Source organism: Eimeria acervulina, genomic scaffold (assembly GCF_000499425.1).
Source record: "Eimeria acervulina Houghton genomic scaffold, Eah_scaff161, whole genome shotgun sequence".
NCBI lineage: Eukaryota > Apicomplexa > Conoidasida > Eucoccidiorida > Eimeriidae > Eimeria > Eimeria acervulina.
In genome coordinates, this window is record NW_013550174.1 from 15,001 (window position 1) to 38,127 (window position 23,127).

A 23,127-nucleotide genomic window follows, 5' to 3' on the forward strand; every position below is an offset into this window, starting at 1 on the left:
CACCCCGAGGTACTCGCAGCTGTAGCCAGGTACCCGCTGCCGCTGCCGCTGCTGCCGCTGCTGCTGCTGCTGCTGCTGCTGCAGCAGTGGCGCCACGACGGCCTGCAGCACATCACGCGTTGCTGGTTCGCCGCTCTGCAGCAGATTCCCCGCAAAATACCCCTCTTGCTTTTTAAAGCTGCAGCAGCAGCTACACGGGACCCTATTTGTTTGTTGATGCGGTTGCTGCTGCTGCTGCTGCCGTTGCTGTGCCTCCGCATCCAGCAGCTGCAGCAGCTGCTGCACTACTGAGCAATCAGCAGATGCTCCCACATTGGCGGACTTGCTGCTGCTGCAGCAAAGGAGGCCCCCAGGGCTGCACTTAGCTTCTTGCTGCTGCCGCACGCTCTCCAGATAAGAAAATATGCTATCCTCTGCTGCTGCTGCTGCTGCTTCGTGCTTCTGTTCCTGCTGCTGCTGCTGCTGTTCCTGCTGCCGCACATTCTGTACAAGCAGCAAGGCCTCCTCCTCCTTTACACGTACGCCTGCGTCTCCTGAAGCTCTGGGCATCTCCCGCTGCTGCTTCACGCGCTGCATCCCCTGCTGCTGCTGCTGCTGCTGCTGCTGCTGGGCTTTATAAGCTGCTTCAGGCTCCTCCGTTGCGCTGTCTGCATCCCCCAGGGGTTTATTTAGTAGAGCAAGCCTCTGCAGCGCCTCATCCAGGTTTACAGCCCCCACTGCTTCTCCTGCAGCAGCAGCAGCAGCATCAGCAGTGTCTCTCACTGCAGCAGAAGATGCGGTGTCGAGAGCTGAGGCAGCAGCATCGTCTGCTGCAGCAGCAGCAGCAGCAGCAGCAATCCACTCGAGCCCTTCGCTGCTCTGATGCCGCAAGAGAGGAGACGCCTCATCTTCCTTGCCTTCTCCTAAACAATATTCTTGTTCTTTGTCTTGCTGCTGTTGCTGGTGCTGCAGCTGCTGCAACTGCTGCTGCTGCTGCTGCTGTAGCCGCCCCAAGACGTCCCAGGAGCGCAAGCCTGCTGCTAGCAGCAACTGATGCCCCTCAGCAGTATGCAGCAGCAGCTGCAGCGGCTGCTGCTGCAGCTGCAGCCAAGGAGACAGCCGCCGCAGCGCGTGGGAGAAGGTGAGGTGTATAGACACCGCATCTAGGACACAAGGCTGAAGCACTTCATGCAGCAGCAAACGCCAGCTGCACGAACTGCAGCAGCAGCAGCCGCAGCAGTCGCTTTGCTGCTTCCCCCGACCCACAGCAGCATACAATTCAAAACAAAAGAAGTCTTCCCGCCACCTCAAACCAACAGCCAGAAGCTGCCCTGTCTTGCAGCAGCAACAGCAACTGCTGCTGCTGTTGCTGCTGCTGCTGCTGCTGCTGCCTTTACTGCTGGGGATTCTGCTGCTGGGGTTGCTGCCGCTGTCCTTGCTACTGCTGTGGCTGATGCTGCTGCTGGGCTCGTCTTTTGCTGCCATCAGGGCAGGTGCGGCTGCTTCTTGTTTGCTGCAGCAGCAGCAAGGCTGCAGCAGCAGCGGCTTAGCGAAGCAGCCAAGGCGGTGAATGAGGCTTTGCGCCAGTTGGCATAACTCCTCGGAATAAGAAGCTGCGTATACACCGCAACACATACACCACAGATAATAATAATAAGCCCAAGCCCCCTGCTGCTGTGCCCCTGCTGCTGCTGTTGCTGCTGTTGCTGCTGCAGCAGGGGACAGGCATCCATCTGTGCTGCATACACTGCGGGTGCTCCTGCTGCTGCTGATGATGATGCTGCTGATGCTGCAGATGCTAGTGATTCTAATGCTGCTCATGCAAAATGCTGCTGCTGCTGTCGCTGCTGCGGGTGCTGCTGCTGCTGCTGCTGCTGTTTCTACACTGCAACTGCAACAGCAAGACAACTGCTGTACAGCAGCACTGCATAATCAAACTAGGAGGGGCCCCACAAGGCGGCGCCAACTAATGCAATCTATGCTAGCTGCTAGCTATCTGCTAGCTAGCTAGCTAGCTAGCTAGCTAGCTAGTTCGTGACGGGAGGCTAATTACTAACCTTCAACTGCAGCATCAGCAACAAGGACGCGCAAAGTCTGCTGCGGCAAACTGGGGAGAGAGAATTTGTCCTTTACATGCAACGACTTTCCTGCTGCAGCAGCAGCAGCAGCTGCTGCTGCTGCAGTTGCTGCTGACGCTGTAGTAGTTGTCGAGATGTCTTGTTGGGCCGCAGCCAACCCCAAGAGGGTCCCCGTCTCCGCTTGCTGCTGCTGCTGCTGCTGCACCTGCTGCTGTTGCTGGTGCTGCACCTGCTGCTGTTGCTGCTGCTGCTGCTCTCGCTGCAGCAGCAGCGCCATCTTCTTACAGCGGAACCAAGTTAAAGACATCCGTCTCACTCGCCGCAGCACCCTAAAGAGAGGCTCAGCGGGGTGCATGCGGTGTACATCAAGCAGCAGCAGCTTCACAAGGGATATACTTATCTGCGTGTGTGCATGCAGCAGCAACTGACGCTGCTGCACTTCCGTGCTGCTGCTGCCGCTGTTGTTGTTGTTGCTGTTGCTGTAGTTGCTGCTGCTCTGCTTCTGCTGCAAGAGCGCATCAACTACTTCAGCACAGCAGCAGCAACAGAGCCCAGCTGAACCCCCATCTCTGCTGCTGCTGCTGCTGTTGCTGCTGTTGGGGTGCTGCTGCAGCAGCTGACGGCGGCGGGCTGCATGCAGCAGCAGCAAGCCAGACACCCGCAGGTGCAGCACAGCCTGCGCAGCAAAGGGTCTCCCTTCTGCTGCTGTACGCAGCAGCCAAACTCCTTCTCTTAGATTTGTTGATGCCCTCAAGGCTCTGCTGCTGCTGGTGCCTACACCCCTGCTGCTTGTGCTGCTCGTGCTGCTGCAGCTGTAGCTGCCCCCACCTGCTGCACCCTGGTATACGTAGCGGCTGCGGTGTCTCCCGCTGCTGATGCTGCTGCTGCTGCTGCTGCTGCTGCTGCCCACTGCGACGAAGGTAGGAGGATCAGACTCCAGCAAATGCAGCAAAGAATCCGCAGCAACGCAGCAATTGCACATGCACCGTACAAATTTACTGCTGTTGCTGCTGCTGTTGCTGCTGTTGCTGCTGCTGTGCGCATGCTCCCTCTGCGGAGAGTGGCGATCGTCTGCCAAGTGGTGGCTGGTGCAGGTTAGATCTCCCGCTGCTGCTGTTGCTGCTGCTGCTGTTGCTGCTGCTGTTGCTGCTGCATGCTGCGCCTGCTGCTGCTGCCTTTTTAGCAGCAGCGCTGAATCACGAGCAGCAGCAGCAAATCGCCGGCCGATGTGGTAGCCGTAGAAGCGGATAGGGAATGCCACAGGCTCGAACGTCTCAAGTGCATCAGCAGCAGCAGCAGCAGGAGCAGCAGCAGGAGCAGCAGCAGAAGCAGCAGCATTAGCTTCTGCTGCTGCTCCCATATGTATTGCTGCAGCCGTCGCCTGCTTTGAGGGTGGTGCCTTAAAGGCATCCGTTTCAGCTGTTGTTCCTGCTGCTGTTGCTGCTGCTGTTGCTGCTGCTGTTGCTGCTGCTGCAGGTGGATGAGCATCACGCCTGAGGTGTACAGACATCCAGGCAGGCGGAGGCCCCACGAAAGTAACGGGGGGGACATCGCGGGCTAGAACGTCTTCAGCAAAGGCAGCAGCCTGCTGCTGCTGCTGCTGCTGCTGCTGGTGTTGCTGCTGCTGCTGTTCCTGTTGGTGCTGCAGCTCTGCTGCTGCAGGTCCCTCGTAGAGGCAGGGCTCAAATGGCAGTAGTGATGCTGCTGCTCCTGTGCTGCAGCAGCTGCAGCAGCAACTGCGGTTGACGCAAGCGTCTCCTGTTTGTTGCAGCAGCTGCTGCTGCTGCTGATCCTGTTCTGCTGCAGCAGCATCTGCTGCTGCTGCCTCTTCCTGCTGTCCCAGGAGGTCCATGCGTAGACAATAGCAAGCGACATCCTCAGCGTCTCTGAGGGGAACAGCAGCAGCAGCAGCAGCAGCAGCAGGCAAGAAGCTGTGGCGTTCTGCTGCTGCTGCGGCTGCTGCTGCTGCTGCGTCGCTACGACTGAAAAATAAAGGCAGCAAATCAACAGAAGGGCTCTCCGCCTGCGGGGGGATAGGCAAGCTGCAGCTGCTGCCGCTGCAGCTGTACCTCCCACGGTGGGAGTGGTGGTGGTGGTGGTGGTGCTGCTGCTGCTGCTCGCCCCTAATCCTCAGTCTCCTTCTTCTTCTCCTGCTGCTGTTGCCAGTCCTCCTCCTGTTGGTGCTTCTGCTGCTGCTGCTGCTGCTGCTGCTGCTCACGCTGCTGCTGCTGCCCGCGTCGCCCTCGCTGCCGCTGCTGCTGCCGCTTACACTGCTGCAGACGTATCCTCTGCTGCTGCTGCTGCCCTCCCCTTTGCTCCAGCTGCTCCCACAACACCTGCTGCAACAACAGCTGCTGCTGCTGCTGCAGCAAGTCTCAGGGGCTGTTGCTTCCCAATACTGCCTATACACCTCAGGCTCAGCAAGAGCAGCAAGAAGTGCTGTGGTTCTGTCTAGCAGCACTTCTGCTGGCTGCAGCATCAGCCGCATGCATGTCTCTTTGCAGCAGTCCAGCCATCTGCTGCTGCTGCTGCTGCTGGGTGTGCACACCGCAATGCTGCTGTGGTCTCGGGGGCTGCTTAGTCTTGAGCAGTCTTTGCTGCTGCTGCTGCTGCTGCTGCTGGTTGCTGAGCGAACAGTTTGCCCCCGAGGGGAGGCACACGAATTTGTTGCAGCATCTGTTGTTGCTGCTGCTGCAGTTGCTGCTACTGCAGTTGCTGCTGCTGCAGTTGATGGTGCCACTGCCGACTCAGCAGCAGCAGCTGCTACTTCGGTGCGCAGCAGCATGCTGCTGTTGAAGGCAGAGGAAATCTCGGGGCAGCCGCGAATAGGTGGGTGCGGCAAGTGTTGCTGCTGCTGCTGTTGCTGCTGCTGCTGCTGCTGCTTCTGCTGCTGCTGCCAGTGCCACCACCCCCACTACATTTGCTGCTGCTGCTATCCATGCTGCTACAGTGAAGATTGCTGCTGCAGCAGGCCTCTGCTGCTTCCGAAGGGAAGGCTGGCGGGCTGGGAAGTAATGGGCGGATCCCCCTTTGGTGTGTGTTGTTGCTGCTGCTGCTGCTGTTGCTGCTGCTGCTCCTGCTGCCGGTGTTGCTGCTGCTGGTGCCGCTACCGCTGCTGTTGCTGCAGTTGCAGTTGCAGTTGCTGTTGCTGCTGTTGCTGCAGCTTCTGTTTCTGCCACTGCTACACCTTTGAGTGCTCCTGCTGCAGCTCGTGCTGCTGCTGTTGCAGCTGCTCCTGCTGCCGCAGCTGCTGTTGCAGCTGTTTCAGCGGTTGGTAGGGGGGCTTCCCCTTGCTACGCCGGCCCTATTGTGGCTGCTACTGCAGCCGCTGCTGCTGCTGCTGCTGCTGCAGCTGCTGCTGCTGCTGCTGGAGACAATCGAAGCCGCTCTGGCTCCCTCCCCAGCCGCAGCAGCAGCAGCAGCAGCAGCAGCAGCAGAACACCCGCGGAAGTTTAGCTGAGGTGCTCCTGCAGCTGCGTTGCTGCTGCTAAAGATGAAAGCAGCAGCAGCAGCTGCAGCAAATGCTGCTGCTGCTGGACAATCGCTGCGCGCCTAAGCAGAGCCCAGGCTCGAGCAGTGGCAGCAGCAGCAACAGCAGCAGCAGCTGCACACGGTAGTGCTGCTGCTGCTGCTGCTGCAGAAGCAAATTAGGGTGAAAATGAAGTTTATTTGAGCTCTTCTTTTATTTATATGGAAAGCAGTGCCGCAGCAGACGCGGGGGCAGCTGCAGCGGGAGCAGCAGCAGCAGCAGCAGCAGCAGCAGCAGCAGGACCTAATGCATCGACGGGTTGCTAATTGATGGCTTCCAGCGTGCAGCAGCAGCAGCAGCAGCAGTGGCAGCAGCAGCAATAAGGCTTTAATTAAACAGGTTTATTTACAGGAGTTCTTCATAAACAAGCTATTTCTTCCTCGTTGTTGTGGGCGTGTGTCTCTGCTGCAGTGCTGCTGCTGCTGCTGCTGCTGCTGCTGCTCCTGCTGCTGCCAATCACTGCAGGACCAGCGGCCTGCTAGCGGAGCAGCAGCAGCAGCAGCAGCAGCAGCGCTTAGAGGGGACCAGAGCCCAAGTTTTCCTGCATTTAACTTCCTATTTTTCTCCCCCTCTGCTGCTGCACCTGCTGCAGCAGCTGCGCATTTGCCGCCGCGCCAGCAGCAGCAGCAGCAGCAGCAGCAGCAACAGCAACAGCAGCAGCAGTAGCAGCCGTTCCTCCTGCTGTTGCTCTTTCAGAAACTGCAGCAATTCGAGCAACAACAGCTGCAGCAGCTGCCCCCTTCATCATCCACTCCTTTAGTGTTCGAAGCGCTAGCGCTCCTTGCCAGCACAGCAGCAGCAGCAGCAACAGCAGCAGCAGCAGCAGCAGAAAGCAGGTTGTGTAGCAGTGGGTGCTAGCAGCGCATGACCTTGCTGTAGAAGCTGCAGCACTAACTTCATCTTCCTTGCTGCGAGGCATCCACGAGGAGCAGCACCCTCAGAAGCAGCAGCAGCAGTAGCAGCAGCAGACTGCAGCAGCAGAGGCAGCAAATTACAGCTGCAACAGCAGCAGCACACCCTCAAAGCAGCAGCAGGGATCTCATCTCAGTATGACACGAGGCTGCTGTCTGTGGCGGCAGCAGCAGCTTCGGCTGCTGCTGCCGTTGCTGCTGCTGCTGCAGGGTCTGCAGCAGCAGCACATCTTTTTACCTGCAATTGCTTCTGATGCTGCTGCCGACGCCTCCTCACCCGTTCCAGAGGCAGCAACAAAAACAGAAACAACAGCACCTTCTGCTGCTGCTGCTGCTGCTGCAACTGATGGGACGCAGCACGCGGCTTTGGTGTCGCCGGTGCCTGCAGCTGCAGCAGAAGCCCTGCAACACTCATCCGATGCTGCTGCTGCTGCTGCAGAAGCAGCAGCAGCCGCAGCAGAACTACCTTCCTCAGCTAAGGAAGAGCCCTCAGCTGCAGAAGCTGCTGCTGCAGCAGTCCTTGCTGCAGCAGCAGGGCCATCATCGTCTCCCGTGCCATCTGTAGAGCAGCAGCAGCAACAGCAGCAGCAACAGCAGCAGCAGCAGCAGGATGTCGCCGCTGCTGCAGATGCTGCTGAAAGAGCTCAGAAGGCCGCAGCAGCAGCAGCAGCAGCAGCAGAAGCCGCAGAAGCAGCAGCAAGTGCAGCCCAGTCAGCAGGAGCAGCAGCAGGGGAGACAGAAGCAGCAGCAGCAGCAGGGGAGACAGAAGCAGCAGCAGCAGCAGCAGCAGCAGAGACAGGAGAGACGGAAGCAGCAGCAGAAGGAGAGGACCCCCCTTCTTCTTTCTTATCCCAGGCATTCTCTTCTTTTTCTGGCGTCGGGGAAGCAGTTACAAACAGATTGAGAGGCATTGTGCGTTTTGCTGCTGTTGCTGCTGCAGTGCTGATGCAGCTAACGCCTCTCCCCACAATCGCCAGGTAAATTTCAGCGCCTCTCCTGCTGCTACTTCTGCTGCTGTGCTGCTGCTACTGCTGCTGTGCTGTTGCTGCTGCTGAGCTGCTTGTGGTGGTGGTGCTGCTGCTGTGCTGCTTGCGGTGGTGATTGCTGTTATGCTGCTGCTGCTGCTGCTGCTGCTGCTGTGCTGCTTGTGGTGCTGTTGTTGCTGTGCTGCTTGTGGTGGTGCTGCTGCTTCAGCACTTATACAGTAGCGGGTGAAGTGCTTCTGCTTCTGCTGCTGCTGCTGTTGCTGTTGCTGCTGTTTGTGGGACTGGCCAGACTGGTGGGTCGGGTTAGCTCAAATGCAGTCTCTGATACTGTCGCTGCTGCTGCTGCTGCTGCTGCTGCTGCTGTGTGCAGGATAGCTACGTGCAACAGCACGCTAGGGCTGGCGTCTCTGCCTTTCTTCAGTCTCTTCTTCTCCGCCTGTCTTTGGCTGCTGTACGGCATACTGAGGGTGGACCCCACAATTCTGCTTCCTAACGTCTCCGGTGTAATCGCAGGTACCTAAACCCTTAACCCTAAACCCTAAACCCTAAACCCTAAACCCTAAACCCTAAACCCTAAACCTAGAGCCATAGATCCGATGTTGTTGCGGGGCTGTGAAGGAATCCACGCTGCTGCCGCGCGAGCGAGGAGGCGTGCTCTACAGCAGCAGCAGCAGCAGCGGAAGCAGCAGCAGTCTCCGCACCAGCAGCAGCAGTAGTGTCCGCAGGAGTGGCAGCAGTAGCAGCAGCAGTATTAGTCTCAGCAGCAGCAGCAGCAGCAGCAGCAGCAGCAGCAGCAGCAGGAGCGTCTGTGTGTATGTATGTGGGTTATGCAGGGGGTTGGTTTGTTTTAACATTTTGGGCCAACACGACTCGAGGAGAGAAGCAGCGGTTTCTGCTGTCTCTATATTTAAAAGCGGGAGCTGTTATAATTGCTGCTCTTCTTCTTATTTGTCTCTTCTGCCCCCTCAGTGCAGCGGAGCTCGTTGTGGGGCTAGTTGCCTGTACGTTGCTGCTGCTGCTGCTGCTGCTGCTGCTGTGGTGGAGGCGGCTTCTGTCTTTTTGCTGCCGTTGCTGCTGCCGCTGCTACTGCTGCTACTGCTGCTGCTGCTGCTGCTGCTGTAGAGTCTCTGTTTTAGTGGCACACAAACCGGGAGATGAACCCAAAGGAGTGTGGCTGCTGTTTTCTTCTTCTCTCTTTTTCTGTCGTCTTCTAAATAATGTTTGTTCATTTAATTGTTGTTGCGGGCCTTGTATCTCTCTTTGCTGCTGTCTGGGGTCCGTAGTTCGATCCCGCCCCACACGATCCCAACCCCACGATCCCGATCCCGTGACCCCATAAACCCCACACCCCACGATCCCGAACCCCGATCCCCGATCCCCGATTGCTTAAATATTGTGGGGTGTGTGTGTGCGTGCGTGTGTTTGGTTCAGCTGCAGTGAACGTGCTGTCGTACGCGTCTCCTTTGGCGTCTCTTCGAGTTGTTATAAAGGAGAGAAGCACTGCATGCATGCCTGTTGAGGTGTCTGCAGGAAATGTTGTTTGTTCTTTCTTATGGTTAGCATACGGCTGGATCGCTGGGGATTTGTTTATTATGCTTCCTAATCTTCTAGGTGAGAGAGAGAAGAAGCTCTTGTTTATTATATTGTTTACTCTTCTTTACTTGGCTGTACTTAACTTGCTTTACTGTCTCTCTTCTTTATTAGACTCTGTCTCTCTCTGTGTCCTTCTGTCTCTGTCTCTGTCTCTGTCTGTCTGTCTGTCTGTCTGTGTGTCTCTCTGTCTCCGTCTCTTTCTATCTATCACCCTCTCTCTTTGTTTTATTGTCTCTTCTTCTTTTCTTCTCTCTACTTGCTTGGCTGTCTCCTTTCTTTATTTTTATGTCTCTCTTCTCTGTCTCTGCTTGTTCTGCTGTCTCTGACTTTTTTGTTGTCTCCATTTGTCTCTCTTTGTTTTATATTATCTCTTCTTGTTCTGCCTCCGCTTTTCTTCTTATCTTCTTTTGTCTTTCTGTCTCCTTTTCTTGTCTTCTTTTATCTCTTCGTCTGTCTCTTCTTTTGTCTCTTCGTCTGTCTCTTCTTTTATCTTTCTGTCTCTTCTTTTGCCTCTTCTTCTTCTTCTGTCTCTTCTTCTTTTGTTTGCTGATGGCCCTGTTTGTGTCTTTGTGTTTATTTTTTCTTTTTGTTTGTCTCTCTTCGTTTGTTTTGTCTGTTTTTTTGTCTCCACTGTCTCTTGAGGCGTCTCCTTTTTGTTGTTTGTCTCTGTCTCTGTGAGTCTTGTTATCGGCATGCATGCACATCTCTTCTTGCTGCTGCTGCTGTTTTTCTGTGCAGGGTTATGTGTGGGCATAGCGCAGCTGCTGCTGCTGGCCTTTATACCTCCTCCATCTCGACAGGGTTTTTTTGCTGTCAGCAGCAGCAGCAGCAGCAGCAGCAGCAGACGCTACTCCCACAAGGGTTGGTTTGAACATAAGGACGAGGCGAACAGCTGGGGCGACAGCAGCTGCAGCAACGGCTACTGCAGCAGCAACAGCAGCACCACTGCATGCGCCACTGCATGCAGCAGCCCCAGCATCTGTGCCTTATCTCCTTCCCTCCCCACACATGAAGAGCTGCTGCGGCACTGCGCTCTGGGACCCGATCCCGATCCCCTCGATGTCTTAGAGACAGACTTCCTGGAGTAGCATGCTGCACCCCACACCGCAGCAGCAGCAGCAGCAGCAGCAGCAGCAGGAGCAACGGCGCATCCAAGCAGATGGAGCAAAGTACTCCTGCGTGCTGCTGCTCTCGTCAATTTCTTTCAACTGCAGCACAACCAGCGCTGCTGCTCGTGTTGCTGCTGTTGCGGCTGCTGCAGCAGCAGCAGCTGCTGCTGCTGCTCGTGTTGCTGCTGTTTTATCTGCTTCTGCAGCATCTGCCTCAGCTAATGCACGCAGCACCACCCCCCAGGCCTATCCGAAGGTAGCGGAGGCTTGGCCTTTTTAGCTTTCATTTGCAGCTAGCTAGCCATTTGATTAGCTCGCTCGCTAGCTAGCTAGCTAGCTGGCTGACTAGCTAGCTAGCTAGCTGGCTAGCTAGCTAGCGCGGGAGCGGGCGTCCTGCTGCTGTGCAGCAGCCCTCATGATGCCCTCCCCCGAGGACAGCCCTGAACAACTCTTCTCTGTCTTTTTCTCACTTGGCGATGCCTCTACTTATAGCAGCAGCAGCAACAGCAGCAGTAGCAACAGCAGCAGCAGCAACAGCAATAGTAGGTAGCTAGGTAGGGAGGCTAGCGTTGCTACTGGGTTTCGCGTGTTGCAGCAGATCCGCTGCAGCAGAATTGCTACTGCTGTTCTCTAACAGGGTTGTGCACTGTACATAAACCGCAATGCGAATGAAGACAGCACGCTGTTGGGGGCCAAGGCTGGCTAGCTCGCCTTCCGAGTAGCTAGCTAGCTAGCTAGCTAGCTAGCTGCTCGGCGGGAGCCACCCTCCGGCCCCTGAAAATAAAAGGCCAGCCCTCATCCCCTCCCCAGCAGAGCCAAGCCCATTGGCTAGTTGCGGGCGACAGGGAGAGCCGTTCACTGGATAGCTAGCTAGCTAGCTAGCTAGCTAGCTATCCAGCTGTTGCCAGCTAGCTAGTCAGCTAGCTAGGTAGCTGCGTGTCCGGGTGCGAAGCAGAGCTGAATGAGAGCAGTTTGCACCTCCCCAGCCCGCCACCCCCAACTTTAAACGAATAAACAGAAGGGTGTTGTTGCTGCTGCTGCTGCTGCTGCTCGTGCAGCTGCTGCAGCTGCTGCAGCAGCAGCTCCCGCACACGTTGTGAGAAAGGATCCCTAAACGGTTGCCTGTGACTGACTAAAAGGAGGCAACCCCATTGAGGTGTGGGGCCTGGGGTGTACATGCAGCTGCGGGCACGCGAACAGTGTGTCGTTCATCGAGGTGAACGTACACCTCAACAACACCCCCCAAATATATTATATTATATATAATATAGTATATAATATATATATTTATTTTTATTTATATATATATTATACAAATATTATATACATATATATAATATGTATGGGGCGTGAGTTGAACACATACACATATACATACATGCATACATACACACACAAGTATATATATATATATATAATATATATATGTATATATATTATATAATACACATACAGCAATTATATATATAATACATTTCTTATTATATACATGTATAAACCTCGTTGGGGTGTCTGAGGACTGCAGATACGGCTTCTTTTTGATGTTTGTTTGTGCATGCGCGCTCTGCATGCAAAATATTTATTTTCTGCATTTCTTTCTTCGTGTCTGTCTCCCTGAGTACCCGTAGATGAGTAGATATATACCTCAGTGCAGGCGATAATGTATATATGCATGCATATATAATATATATTATATATATATTATATATATAAGCATATGTGCACTATACACCGCATGTGTATTGTATGCATACATGCATACATATATACTACATATATTACGTGCATAGATAAATGTATATATCTGCATACATGCAGCTCGATATATACATATACATATATATATATACATATATACATATAATATATATGTATATTATATATATTATATATATATATATTATATAATCTGCTGCTGTCTACTGCATGCACGGGGACAATGCGGTGAGGCAGTGAACGAGTGTACAATGTATAATATTAAAATATCTCTTTTATATTTATCCTTTTACTTCTTTATTATTAATTATTATATTTATTATTATACAGACAAACGCATGCAGCCAGAGGTATACGTACACCCCAATAATAACACTGCAGCCCTCTGCCCCCGCACAATCATCACTACACACGCACATGTTTGTATATAATATATATATATATATGTATTATATATATTATATAAATATATATAATATATATATACATATACATAAATATACATATATACAAAATAAATCTGCACACATATATACAATATACATACAAACACAAAGCATATATATACATATATAATATATATATATATATATACATATATATCTATATATATATATATATACATACACATTTACATACAACTGCACGTACATAAGACTAAAAGAGTAGGAAGTATGTATGCAGCCCCATCGCCTTGCATGCGCTGAATGCAAAAGAAAGAAAAAGCAAAAAAAAAACAAAAGGTGCGCATACACCACAACAACAAACCCTATAAACCCCGGAGGCGCCACCCATCGCTCTCCTCCGTTATCTGCTGCTGACAGTCTGAAAAGCAGCATTAACATATATGCATATATGCATGCATGCATAAAGATGTATATATACAAAAATATGCTGCTCTCCTTCCCTTCAGCTCAGCTCCTTTGCTGCTAACAATCGCCGCTGCCCCGTCAACAACACGCCGCAGTGCTGCTGCTGCTGCTGCTGCTGCTGCTGCTGCAGCTGCAGCTGCTGCAGCTCGAGACACCGAGACGTAAGCCAGAGCACATGCATTTTTGCGGCCAGCTATCGTCTTTCACTATCATCAGGGGTGTTTGCTGCTCCTGCTGCTGCATCTGATGCTGCTGCTGCTGCTGCACCACCTGGTGTTGTTGCTGCTGCTGCACCACCTGGTGTTGTTGCTGCTGCAGCACCACCTGGTGTTGCTGCTGCTGCTGCATCTGCAGATGTACTGGGGCTATTAGATTTACCGCCTGCCGCTGCTGGTGCTGCTGCTGCTGGTGGTGCTGCTTGTGGGGTGCCTGCTGCTCCAGCATCTCCCTTTGCTGGCGCAGCAGCAGCAGCAGCAGCAGCAGCATCAGGGGCTTTAGCAGCAGCAGAAGCACTCTGCTGATTTCTGTTGATTGCCCTGAGTCTGCGTGAAGCCTTGGCTGTCTCTTGCTGGTGGTTGTAGTCATTGGCGCTGCTGCTGCTGCTGCTGCTGCTGCTGGTGTCTGCTGCAGCAGCATCACCTGCACCAACATGGTCGCTCTGTCCTTTGAGCAGATGAAACGCATTTGCTGGGGTCTCTCCTAACTCTACTTTGTCTTCAGCTTCAGCATAATCTTTCTGAAAAGCTAAAGAGGTTGCTGCTAAGCAGCCTTGAGCTAATGCATGCAAAGCCCCGACATGCACCTGCACTCGTGCTAATAAACGACGTCCAAAAGATCTAGCTGTTGCATGCTGAACAGAAGGAAAGGTAAGCCCTAGATTTCTTGCTAATGCTTGTAGAGCACCTCCTACCTCTCCTTCATGCATAGATAAAGAAGCAGGTATAGGAGAAGAAACCCCATATGGGTTTCTTGCTGCTGCTGCTGCTGCTCCTGCTGCTGCTCCTGTTGGTGTCATTGGTGTAGTTGATGCTGTATTTGTTGCAGCATTAGCTGCTGCATTTGCTGCTGCTGTTGCTGCTGCTGCTGCACCCCCAGGAGATAGAGGATGCTTAAAATTAAAAGGTGTTGATGCTGCTGCTGCTGCTGTTTCATAGGGTGCAACAAAAGCAAGAAAACGCCAGAGGTGCCGACAGGCATCCAGCTGCAGAGCGAATAGCTGCAGCAGCCTAGGCAGCACATGCCGCGCAAAGAAAGACAGCCCCCTCTTATTCTTTTTAAATCTATCTTTATAACTAACATACCTTGCAACTGTAGCTACATATCCGTTTGCCTTCACCGCAAGATCAGCACTTACGCTGTCTAACGTCCCCAGCATAGAGGCAGGCAGCACACCTGCAGCTACTGAAGAGCGAAAAGCTTTTAATATTTCCTTCATAAAATCATACATTCGAGCTAAGTCTGCAGGTGCAGCACGAATATTTCTATCCGGAGGCTGCTCTAAATACTCCGCAAGCATCCTGCAGCAGCAGCAGCAGCAGCAGCAGCAGCAGCAGCAGCAGCAGCAGCAGCAGCAGCAGCAGCAGCAGTTGTAGTAGTTGTTGTTGTAGTTGTATGGCTGTTGTAGGAGGAAGAGGAGGAGAAGTTGAAGCAGAAGCAGCAGCAGAAACAGCAGCAGCAGTAACAGCACCGCAGCAACACCAACAGTAGTAGCTACACCAGCAGCAGTACAGAAACAGCAGCAGCAGCAGCAGCAGCAGCAAGATAAATATATATTTCTTACGGTTTTGTAGTAGGGTATTCATTAACGATTTTAAGAGCTCTCATATCTTCTTCTTCATCTGTGCATGCTTCTCTTTCAGCAGCAAAACGAGCAATAGGTAGCTGTGCTGCTAGCAGCAATCGTGCTGCGCTGCGTACACCCTGAGCATCATCGCCAGGCAGGCCCAGCATATCTCTTGCAGAGCCTAATTTTGCATGAAGAGGCACCCATATACCTTCTCTCGTATCGTTTGATACAGGTGAAGTTGTTAAGGCTGATGCTGCTTTCTTTCCGAGGTCGATAAGAGCCCCCAAAGGACCTGCTGCTGCTGCTGCTGCTGCTGCTGCTGCATCTCCACCACCACCTTCACCATCTTCAGATGAGCTTGAAAGAATACGAGATACAAAGGGTACTGCAGCAGATAAAAAGTTAGACAGCTGATCGCTTACACCCGACGGAGGAAAAGGGGTAGGACCCTGAGGCATACCCATATAAGGAAGGTCCATAGAGCCCTCTGTTGCTGCTGCGCAGAACAAGATGCTGCTGCTGCTGCCGCTGCTGCTGTTGCTGCTGCTAAAGAGCAGCAAAAGAGCCGCTGCTGCTGCTGCTGTTGCTGCTGCCCCTGCTGCTCCCCGCCTAGGGCGGGTTGCTGCGTCTCCCCCCATCACCTGGGCCCTCTGCTGCTACCGTCTAAGCAATGTAAAGAAAGAAGAAAGGATATCGTACGATAGAAAGGCTCCGCGTCCTCCTTTGCTGCTGCAGCAGAGCTCAGCAGCAAAAACAGCAACTCAGATCCTAAGAAGGCAAGGAAGATACGGGGCTGCAGTGGGGCTTGGGGGCAGCAAAGAGAAGAAAATAATATATATTCATTTAAACGCATGCAATCAATAAAGGAAAAAAAGCAAATAAAACAAAACCCTAAGAAAGAAGTTGTTGAGAACCCCCGTCGTCCACTCGAAGACGCCCGGAGTGCTGCTGCTGCTGCTGCAGCAGCAGAAGACGAGAAGCAGCAGAAAAAACGAGTAAATATAAAAAGAATATGAAGATAGAGACTAAATAAACAAAAAGAACACAAGGACATACACACAAATACAACAGAGCAGAGAAAGGCTTGGCGGCCGCCCCAACGCCTTAGCAGCAGCAGCAGCAGCAGCAGCAGCAACAGCAGCAGCAGAAAGAACTCCTTCTCTGCCCCTCACTTTCTATCTTCTGCTACCGCATGCATTTAAATTATCCACTACAAAACAAATTAACTCAAAATGCAGCAAAAGACTTATAAACTATACGATAATATAAGTAAAATAACAACAGCAGCACTGCTCAGCCCCAGCACTTCGTTATAAAGAAATGCTTCTCTCTTAGCTGTACATACACCGGAAGAACAGCTAAAACCCATTCTTATAAACTCCTTTAACTTACACTCTCATGCATCCCTCCTAGCATCTAACCGGGGGTAGCAGCCGCACCGAGATGTACGCACATAGATATACTCTATTCGAGTATTTGTTTATACAAACAAATAACGATAGCTAATGAAGACAAAGGACCTTATAAGCACTAGCCCTGTTGTGCTAGTGCATGCATCGATAGGGGCTGCCTAGCAGCAAGAACTGCAGCAAAGTGCGCAGCAAGTCACGGTGAAGCAGCCCCATTCTGCACCCGAAGCAGCAGCAGCAGCAGCAGCAGCAGCAGCAGGCATTTATCCCGCTAGACGCAGGACGGGGGGCTGTGAAGCGCAGGCTAGCTGCTCTCTTGGAAGCCCCTACGAAGAAAACCCTTCAGCTGATTGCAGCTCCAGGATCTCCTCTGGTAGAGAAGATAGATTAAGCACTCTTCGTCAATTGAAGCAGTGCATGCGTCTTCTAGTAAGGGAAGAACAGCAAATTTAATGCATGCAGGTGGTCTCCCCGGTGTATTGCATATAGGAGCTCTGAGGGTACTTCTCGAGAACAAGAAGGAAAAGAAAAGCTGCCTGGTCTTTTGTCTAATATTATACTTAAAGATTCAATCACTGTCTCCTCTTGTATAATGGAGACATATCGAAAGATATATCAAAAGAGATGTATTATGGGCGGGTCTCCTTGCTGTTTAAGAACAAAAGTAGTCTCTGCAGCCCTTCCCATTGGCTCTTAGCCCCCAGCCTATTCACAAAAGAACTGCTCCGGCTTCGCCTACCATCTGCATATAGCGAGCGCAGTGATGTTTGGGCAGTAGAGGCATTTGTTGCTTCTCTTACTATCTAATTTCTTCTTTAAAAAGATCATGCAGTGCTCTCCCGATCTTTTTGTCTTCTCTTCTACTGGAGAGAAGCAAGTGCAGTGAATTCACGCATTAATAGATAAGGAGATTACACTCTTAGACCCTCATCATAGCTTAAGGCACTAGATATATTTAGGAGAATCCTGTCTCAGGTTCAGCTACCAACTCTATACGAATTAAATATAAATACTCTATACAATGCATGCGGAGGTAAATGAGCACAAGAGTTGAATTGAGGCGTATTTGCAAGTGCTGCTCTCACCACTGTGCTGCACGGAATGTACAGCCCAGGTAGTTTAACTGTTGTCTATGTTCTGTTGCTTCCCTTGATGGTGCTCCTCAAAGGGCTGCTTCTCCAGCTCCTACTTTACTGCATGCGCCCTCATAGCTAAAAGAAGAGAATGAGCCGCTCGGTGCTTCTCCTCAATCTTCAGAGTGCAGAGTTTGCTGCGTGTCTTCTGTTAAGACTTCGTCTCTTTTGCAGAGCGGGGCTGGCGTTCACCCCCTCCCCTATTCTTATTTACTCTTTTAGTTGGTTACTTCTATCACTGTTCTCGTTCGCTCCAGCTAGCACGAAAGAAGGGCCTCCCCAGCGAAGAGAGGTGAAGAGAAGCTCTCTCTCTCTTTAATGCCTAAGTATTTCATCACCTCCGCTAATTCCTCTCCTCTTCCTTTCTTTACCTTTTCGCGGTCTCATCGCGGAACAGCCCGTTATGGACTGACTGTACAAGGGATGATCCTGTCATGAGCCACCTATATACATATATATATATATATATATGTATATATATTAATATGTATATATATATATATGTATGTGTTTGTAGATATATACATATATATATGTATATGTTTATATATATATGTTTATATATATACATATATATACATATATATTGATATATATATAATACAATAGCTCAGAGTCCACCGTTGGGCTTCGATTGCATGCGCGCTCTCTCTCTTTACTCTCGGAACCACTCAGCGCCACCACTTGTGATAAGAGCCCTTTGTTTGTCTGTGGAGACTGCCGTTAGCATTATAAGGCAAAGTGTGTGATGAATAAGCTGCCACATACACCCGCCCTCCCCTTTAATCTTCAGCACTTTTGAGCATAGCTGCGCAAGTGCTGGTGAAGAAGGAAGAGGCAGCCTCTCAAGAGATGCAGAGTATCTTGATGCAGTTACTGCTGCAAGGCAGCCAGCATGCAAGCACCATCAGGGCCTCTGTATTGCATGTAGGAACGCTGTAGGCCATTGTTGAATATCTTCTTGACCCTTATTAGGCAGCCTACATGCAAGTAGAACTGCATACAATAATTTCGAACAGACTATGCTACATCTGCAGCCCCGTCTCCCCCAAGGAGCACACGTCTTCATATGCCTGGCCGCCAAACAAAAGGTGGGGGAGAGGAGACGAGGGCTCATTCTTCAGCCGCTGCTGCTGGAGCAGGTGCTGTTTCTGCTGCCCCATCGATTCCTCCTCCTACATTGCTCATTGCTGTTTATCGAATTGCTGCGTCTCTTCCTGTTGCGTCTCTCGCTTCAGCATCTCTTGCTGCTGTCGCTGGTTTGTAGATTTTATCTGCTGCTGCTTGCCTTTTTCTTGTTCTCTCTCTTGCATGCGCAGCTGCACTTGTCTCCTGCTGCTGTGGGGTGTTGAGCTGAGTTGAGGTCCCCTTCTTAGGAGGCCGGCGATCTTACCTTTGGGCTTCTGTTCACTAAGGAGACATTTCTCGCTCTCGTATAAAGTAAAGAGTCTCCCTTATTAATTTCGTTTTTCTTAATTAAGTCATAGTCTGCTATCTTGGTGAACTGACGATAAAACTGCTGTGCAAAGATAGTTGGCTTTGTTAGATAGTCTACGTGGGCCCCAAAAAAGGGGCTGCTTTGTTTAGATAAAACTTATTCTCGTAACTTCTCTTGTAATAAAAAGATATGGCATTAACAACTGTAGCTCTTCGGGAGTAGTTTGAAGACGCAAGCAAAACAGAAGGGGGGTCAGAGACAACCCTCCCCTCCCTCTTGCGTATCTTAGCGCTCTTCTTTACTAGAGAGACAGCAAAAGCAGAGACACCCTTCAAGATATATTTCTGGTGTATAGACATCTTATGCTGGTTTTGATGCAGACACTGCAGATATACAACACATCCATTAAGCAACTCGAAACATAAAAAACAAACAAACGCCAGTAGACAAGTGAATATACAGCGTTAGTAAAAAGCAATAGACGAAAAAGTATAAACAATTACCAATAAAGTATTAACTACAAATTAAAAAGGAGATTCAATACACCATAAGCAGCTAACAATAATATTATATATAATAAACTGTAAACTATAAGCCCTTAACAAAGCGATTAGGCCCCCACATACATCGTTAGCCTCCCTCTCACCGGAGGGTAGACCGAGAGAAGTCTGCAAAATAAAGTTTTCTTTCATATCAGAAGGAATGTTAAATTAAGTGTGAGTTTGTTTGTCTTTCAAATATAAAGACTAGTAGCGTCTTTGCTATTAATAATGCAGGCACAATAGATACATACACCAGATCACCAAGGTGTGGGGTTGGGGATCGATTTTTGCATCGTCTCCAGTACACCATATGGCGCTATCAACTGTAGCAACGACAGTCAGTCTTAGATGAGGACAGGCGTAAGCTGCAATAGAAACAATATACTTTAACGGTTTCCTACGGAGGCTGCTAGCCTCCCCTTAGGGCCCCTATACATGCTGGGCAGAGCCCCCTAATAAGAGTCTGGTGCTGGTGTGAGAGGAGACAAGCTTCTATGAATTGCAGCGAATATTGCTGCAGCTAGCGCTGCAAGAAAGCCCCACATGCAGGCAGAACTAAGCCCCCTTCTTTGCATGCATTAACGCTTTAGACAGTTGAGCCTCATTATACACAACCTGCATGCATGTAGAAGTATAAGCACCCATTGAGGACAGGATATACTACTGACCTTTGCTGCTGCAGAGAGGGGGCCACTGTGGCAGCAGCAGCTGCTGCGTCACGCCCTTCTGCTGCTGTTGCTGCTGCTGCTGCTGCGGCAGCCATCCCTGCCAGCTAGCGCTCCTAAGCCCTCTCCTTATGCATGCACTGATACCGTAATAATTGCTAAGCCTCCTCTTTGCCCTCAGCCGTTACTTTACATGTAAGAGGGACCACCAAGCACCAACTTCAAACAGAGCAGCCTAGCAGCAGCAGTAGCAGCAGCAGCAGTAGCAGCAGCAGTAGTAGCAGCAGCAAAGACAACGACAGCGGCAGCAACAATCATAGCAGCAGCAACAACAACAACAAATGAACGAATACATGCTGCTGCACTCGCTGCTACTTCTGCTGCTGCAAGGCTGCTGCTGCCTTACCTACACCACCACGCAGCAGTTTGCTGCCGCACGCCCACAGGCCTTGCTGGCTGCTGTTCCCCTGAATAATATGTATAAATAATAAACCTTTTATTAATTAACAAATAGCTGCCTTCCTGCTACAAATTCGTTAGACGCAGCATCTGCTGCTGCTGCAGCATCTGCTGCTGCTGCTGCTGCTGCTGCTGCTGCTGCGGCTGCGGCTGCTGGCGGCGCAGGAAACGCATGCAGCGGTAGGTCTTGTAAGAGGCAGCAGCAGGAGCTGCTGGAATAAATTCGCTGTTTTCTCCTTTCTTTGTCTTTTGAGGGAGGCAGCAGCGAGCTGCACTCTCCCCCTTCTGCAACAGCAGCAGCAGCAGCAGCAGCAGCAGCAAGTCGACCCTCCTTAGGTGCTGCCTGCTGCAGCACAGCGACTTCTAAAGAGTTTTGCTTCCTCTTGAGCTCTACAGAGGCATCATACTCTGTGCAGCAGCACGGGCGGAGCCCCTCTGGCGCCCGCCAGCTGCTGCTGTTGCCACTGACAGCGCAGCAGCAGCAGCAGCAGCATCAATTATTGAGAAGCAGCTAGGCGGAGAGTCTCTCGACCTTCTCGCTGCTGCAGCAGCTGCAGCAGACTCCGCAGCAGCAGATGGGCAGCCACGCCCGCAGCGCTGCGGCTTGATATGCTTCAGGCGCAACACAATAGGCGGCGGCGGCAGCAGCAGCAGCAGCAGCAGCAGCAGCAGCCTTCAGCAGCAAGCAGCAGCTTTGCAGCTGCTGCTTCATATATATCGGGAGCAGCAGCACCTGCAGCGCATAGCAGCAGAGCTGCTGCAACGAATGGGATGCGACACTCCTTGCGCAGCCTCGCTGCTGCTGCCGATTCTAGCAGCAGCAGCAGCAGTAGCAGCAGCAGCAAACCCTCCCCAGTAGCATCTGGAGGGAAGGATTCAGTTGCAAATCAACAAGTTAGCGGCAGTCCTGTAGCTGCATCAGCAGCAGCAGCAGCAACAGCAACAGCAACAGCAGCAGCAGCAGCAACCGGCGGCTCCTCGCAGCAGCAGGGCCATGTGGGGCTGCCGCGTCGCAGCAGCTCCTCAGCTGTCTCCTCTCCTGCAGCGGTTGCTTCTAGCTCCGCTGTAGCAGCAGCAGCACCAGTTGCTGCATCTACACCGGCCGCATCCGCAGCAGCAGCCCCAGGCGGAACAGCAGCAGGCGCCGCACCAGCAGCAGCAGCAGCAGCAGCAGCAACAGCAGCAGCAGCAGGGGAAGATGTGGAGTGCAGCGTCTGCCTCGTTAAGGGCTCCGAGCCCCACAACAGCATTGTCGTGTGCAGCGGCTGCGGTGCTGCTGTTCATCAGTACTGCTACTCCTTATATACTTTACCCCAAGGCCCCTGGTTTTGCTGCTTGTGCAGCTGGCAGCAGAAGCAGCAGCAGCTGCAGCAGCAGCAGCAGCAGCAGCAGCTTCTGCAGCCCCAGGGGCCCCTTGCTCTAGCGGCATCTGCTGCTTCATCAGGCGAAGGCAGCAGCGCAGGTACGGCCCCTGGGCAGCAGCAGCCTCCCCAGCCCCCCGCAGCAGCCAGCAGCAGCAGCAGCAGCAGCAGCAGCAGCAGCAGCAGCAGCAGCAGCAGGGAAGAAGTATGCAGGCTTTGCCTGAGGGGTGGAGGAGCAATGCGTGTAGGGGAAGAGAGGATGTGGGTGCACAGCTGCTGCGTCTTGTTTGCTGCTGGGGGCCCCTACTTTCAGCAGCAGCTGCAGCTCGATAGTCCTGCTGCAGTTGGTGCTTCTATATCGCTTGCTGCTGCAATGGGGTGGCGCTGCTGCTTGTGTGGTTCTGGAGGCTTCCCTGTTGCTTGCTGCTACCCAGGCTGCAGCAAACGCATGCACATTACCTGCGCTAAAGCAGCAGGTTGCTGCTGCTGCTGCTGCTCTGTCTGGGCCTCTAATACAGAGGGAATAGGAAGAGATAAGACGTGGAGAGCTGTCTTCTGCATGCAGCACAGCAATCCTGATGCAGTTGAGAAGGCGAGGCTTTCTTTAAAGAGACAAACTGCTGCTGCAGCTCCTGCTGCTGCAGCTCCTGCTCCTGCTGTTGCTGCTGCGTCTCCGGCTGCTGCTGCTGCTCTTGTTCCTGCTGGTACGGGGGGGGGCCCTGCTGCGGCTCCTCTCACCGCCTCTCCTACTCCAGAAGCAGGAACCAATGCAGCAGCAGCAGCAGCTGCTGCTGCTGCTGCTGCAACAAACGCAGCAGCAGCACCTGCTGCGGGAGACGATGCAGCACTCAGATTCCATCAACTCCAGCAGCAGCAGCAGCAGCAGCAGGAGGCGGCGGCTGAGCTGCACCGGCAGCAGCAGCTGCAGCAAGCCATGCCAAACACCCCACCGCAGATGCTTGCTGCTGCACGAGATGCAGCAGGGCAGCAGCAGCAGCAGCAGCAGAAGCTGGCCCTAACCCCGCAGCAGCAGCTATTCGTTCAGCAGCAGTACCTGCAGCAGCAGTTCTTGCAGAAGCAGTACTTACAGCAGCACTTGCTGCAGCAACATTTGCTGCAGCAGCAGCTGCTGCAGCAACAGCAGCAGCAGTTGCTCCAGCAACACTACTTGCAACAAAAGCAGCAGCATCAGGACCCCTCGACAGCAGCAGCGGATGCAGCAGCATCAGCAGACGCAACGGATTCCTCTAGCCTTGCTGGCGGGAGTGCTACTGCTGCTGCTGAGACAGCAGCAGCAGCAGCAGCTGCTGCTGCTGCTGCTGCGACGGCTCCAGGAGGGGGTTCGCCCAGCACATGCCTTGCAGCTCAGTCTGTCTCTAGCCTCGGAGCATCTGAAGCAGCAGCAGCAGCAGCAGGCGATGCGCAGCAGCGGGCATTCACCCAGACGCAGCAGCAGCAGCTGCAGCAGCTGCAGCAGCAGCACAAACAGCAAGCCATGCGACTCGGGGCTACCACAGGCCCCACACCCTACCCTGCTGCTGCTGCTGCTGCCGCTCGCCCC

At 52.5% G+C, this 23,127-nt stretch overlaps 4 protein-coding genes across 4 annotated transcripts in view; 2 read left to right on the plus strand and 2 right to left on the minus strand.

Moving 5' to 3' along the window:
* EAH_00022180 (hypothetical protein, conserved) overlaps positions 1-4,842 on the minus strand; it is a gene marked incomplete at both ends in the record, with an annotated part of 8,501 nt that extends 3,659 nt beyond the window's left edge. Inside the window, 2 exons of the mRNA XM_013396981.1 lie at positions 1-1,142; positions 2,037-4,842. The exon at positions 1-1,142 is cut by the window's left edge and continues 1,084 nt beyond it. Coding sequence (XP_013252435.1) covers positions 1-1,142; positions 2,037-4,842 — 3,948 coding nt within the window. The remainder of the gene's footprint in view (positions 1,143-2,036) is intronic.
* A 1,793-nt stretch (positions 4,843-6,635) lies between these two features.
* EAH_00022190 (mtN3/saliva family domain-containing protein, putative) lies at positions 6,636-10,164 on the plus strand (the record flags this gene model as incomplete). The annotated part of the gene is made up of 5 exons (XM_013396982.1): positions 6,636-7,474; positions 7,854-7,996; positions 8,317-8,484; positions 8,915-9,094; positions 9,815-10,164. 5 exons carry the CDS (start codon positions 6,636-6,638, stop codon positions 10,162-10,164), a joined length of 1,680 nt encoding a protein of 559 aa, XP_013252436.1.
* A 2,802-nt stretch (positions 10,165-12,966) lies between these two features.
* EAH_00022200 (kelch motif domain-containing protein, putative) lies at positions 12,967-15,197 on the minus strand (the record flags this gene model as incomplete). Its single annotated transcript, XM_013396983.1, has 4 exons — positions 12,967-13,575; positions 13,684-13,999; positions 14,075-14,290; positions 14,554-15,197. The coding sequence occupies 4 exons, from the start codon at positions 15,195-15,197 to the stop codon at positions 12,967-12,969; spliced, it is 1,785 nt and encodes a 594-aa protein (XP_013252437.1).
* A 5,617-nt stretch (positions 15,198-20,814) lies between these two features.
* The window catches only part of EAH_00022210 (PHD-finger domain-containing protein, putative), a gene marked incomplete at both ends in the record, with an annotated part of 14,811 nt that continues 12,498 nt past the window's right edge, over positions 20,815-23,127 (plus strand). The window contains one exon of the mRNA XM_013396984.1: positions 20,815-22,906. Coding sequence (XP_013252438.1) covers positions 20,815-22,906 — 2,092 coding nt within the window. The remainder of the gene's footprint in view (positions 22,907-23,127) is intronic.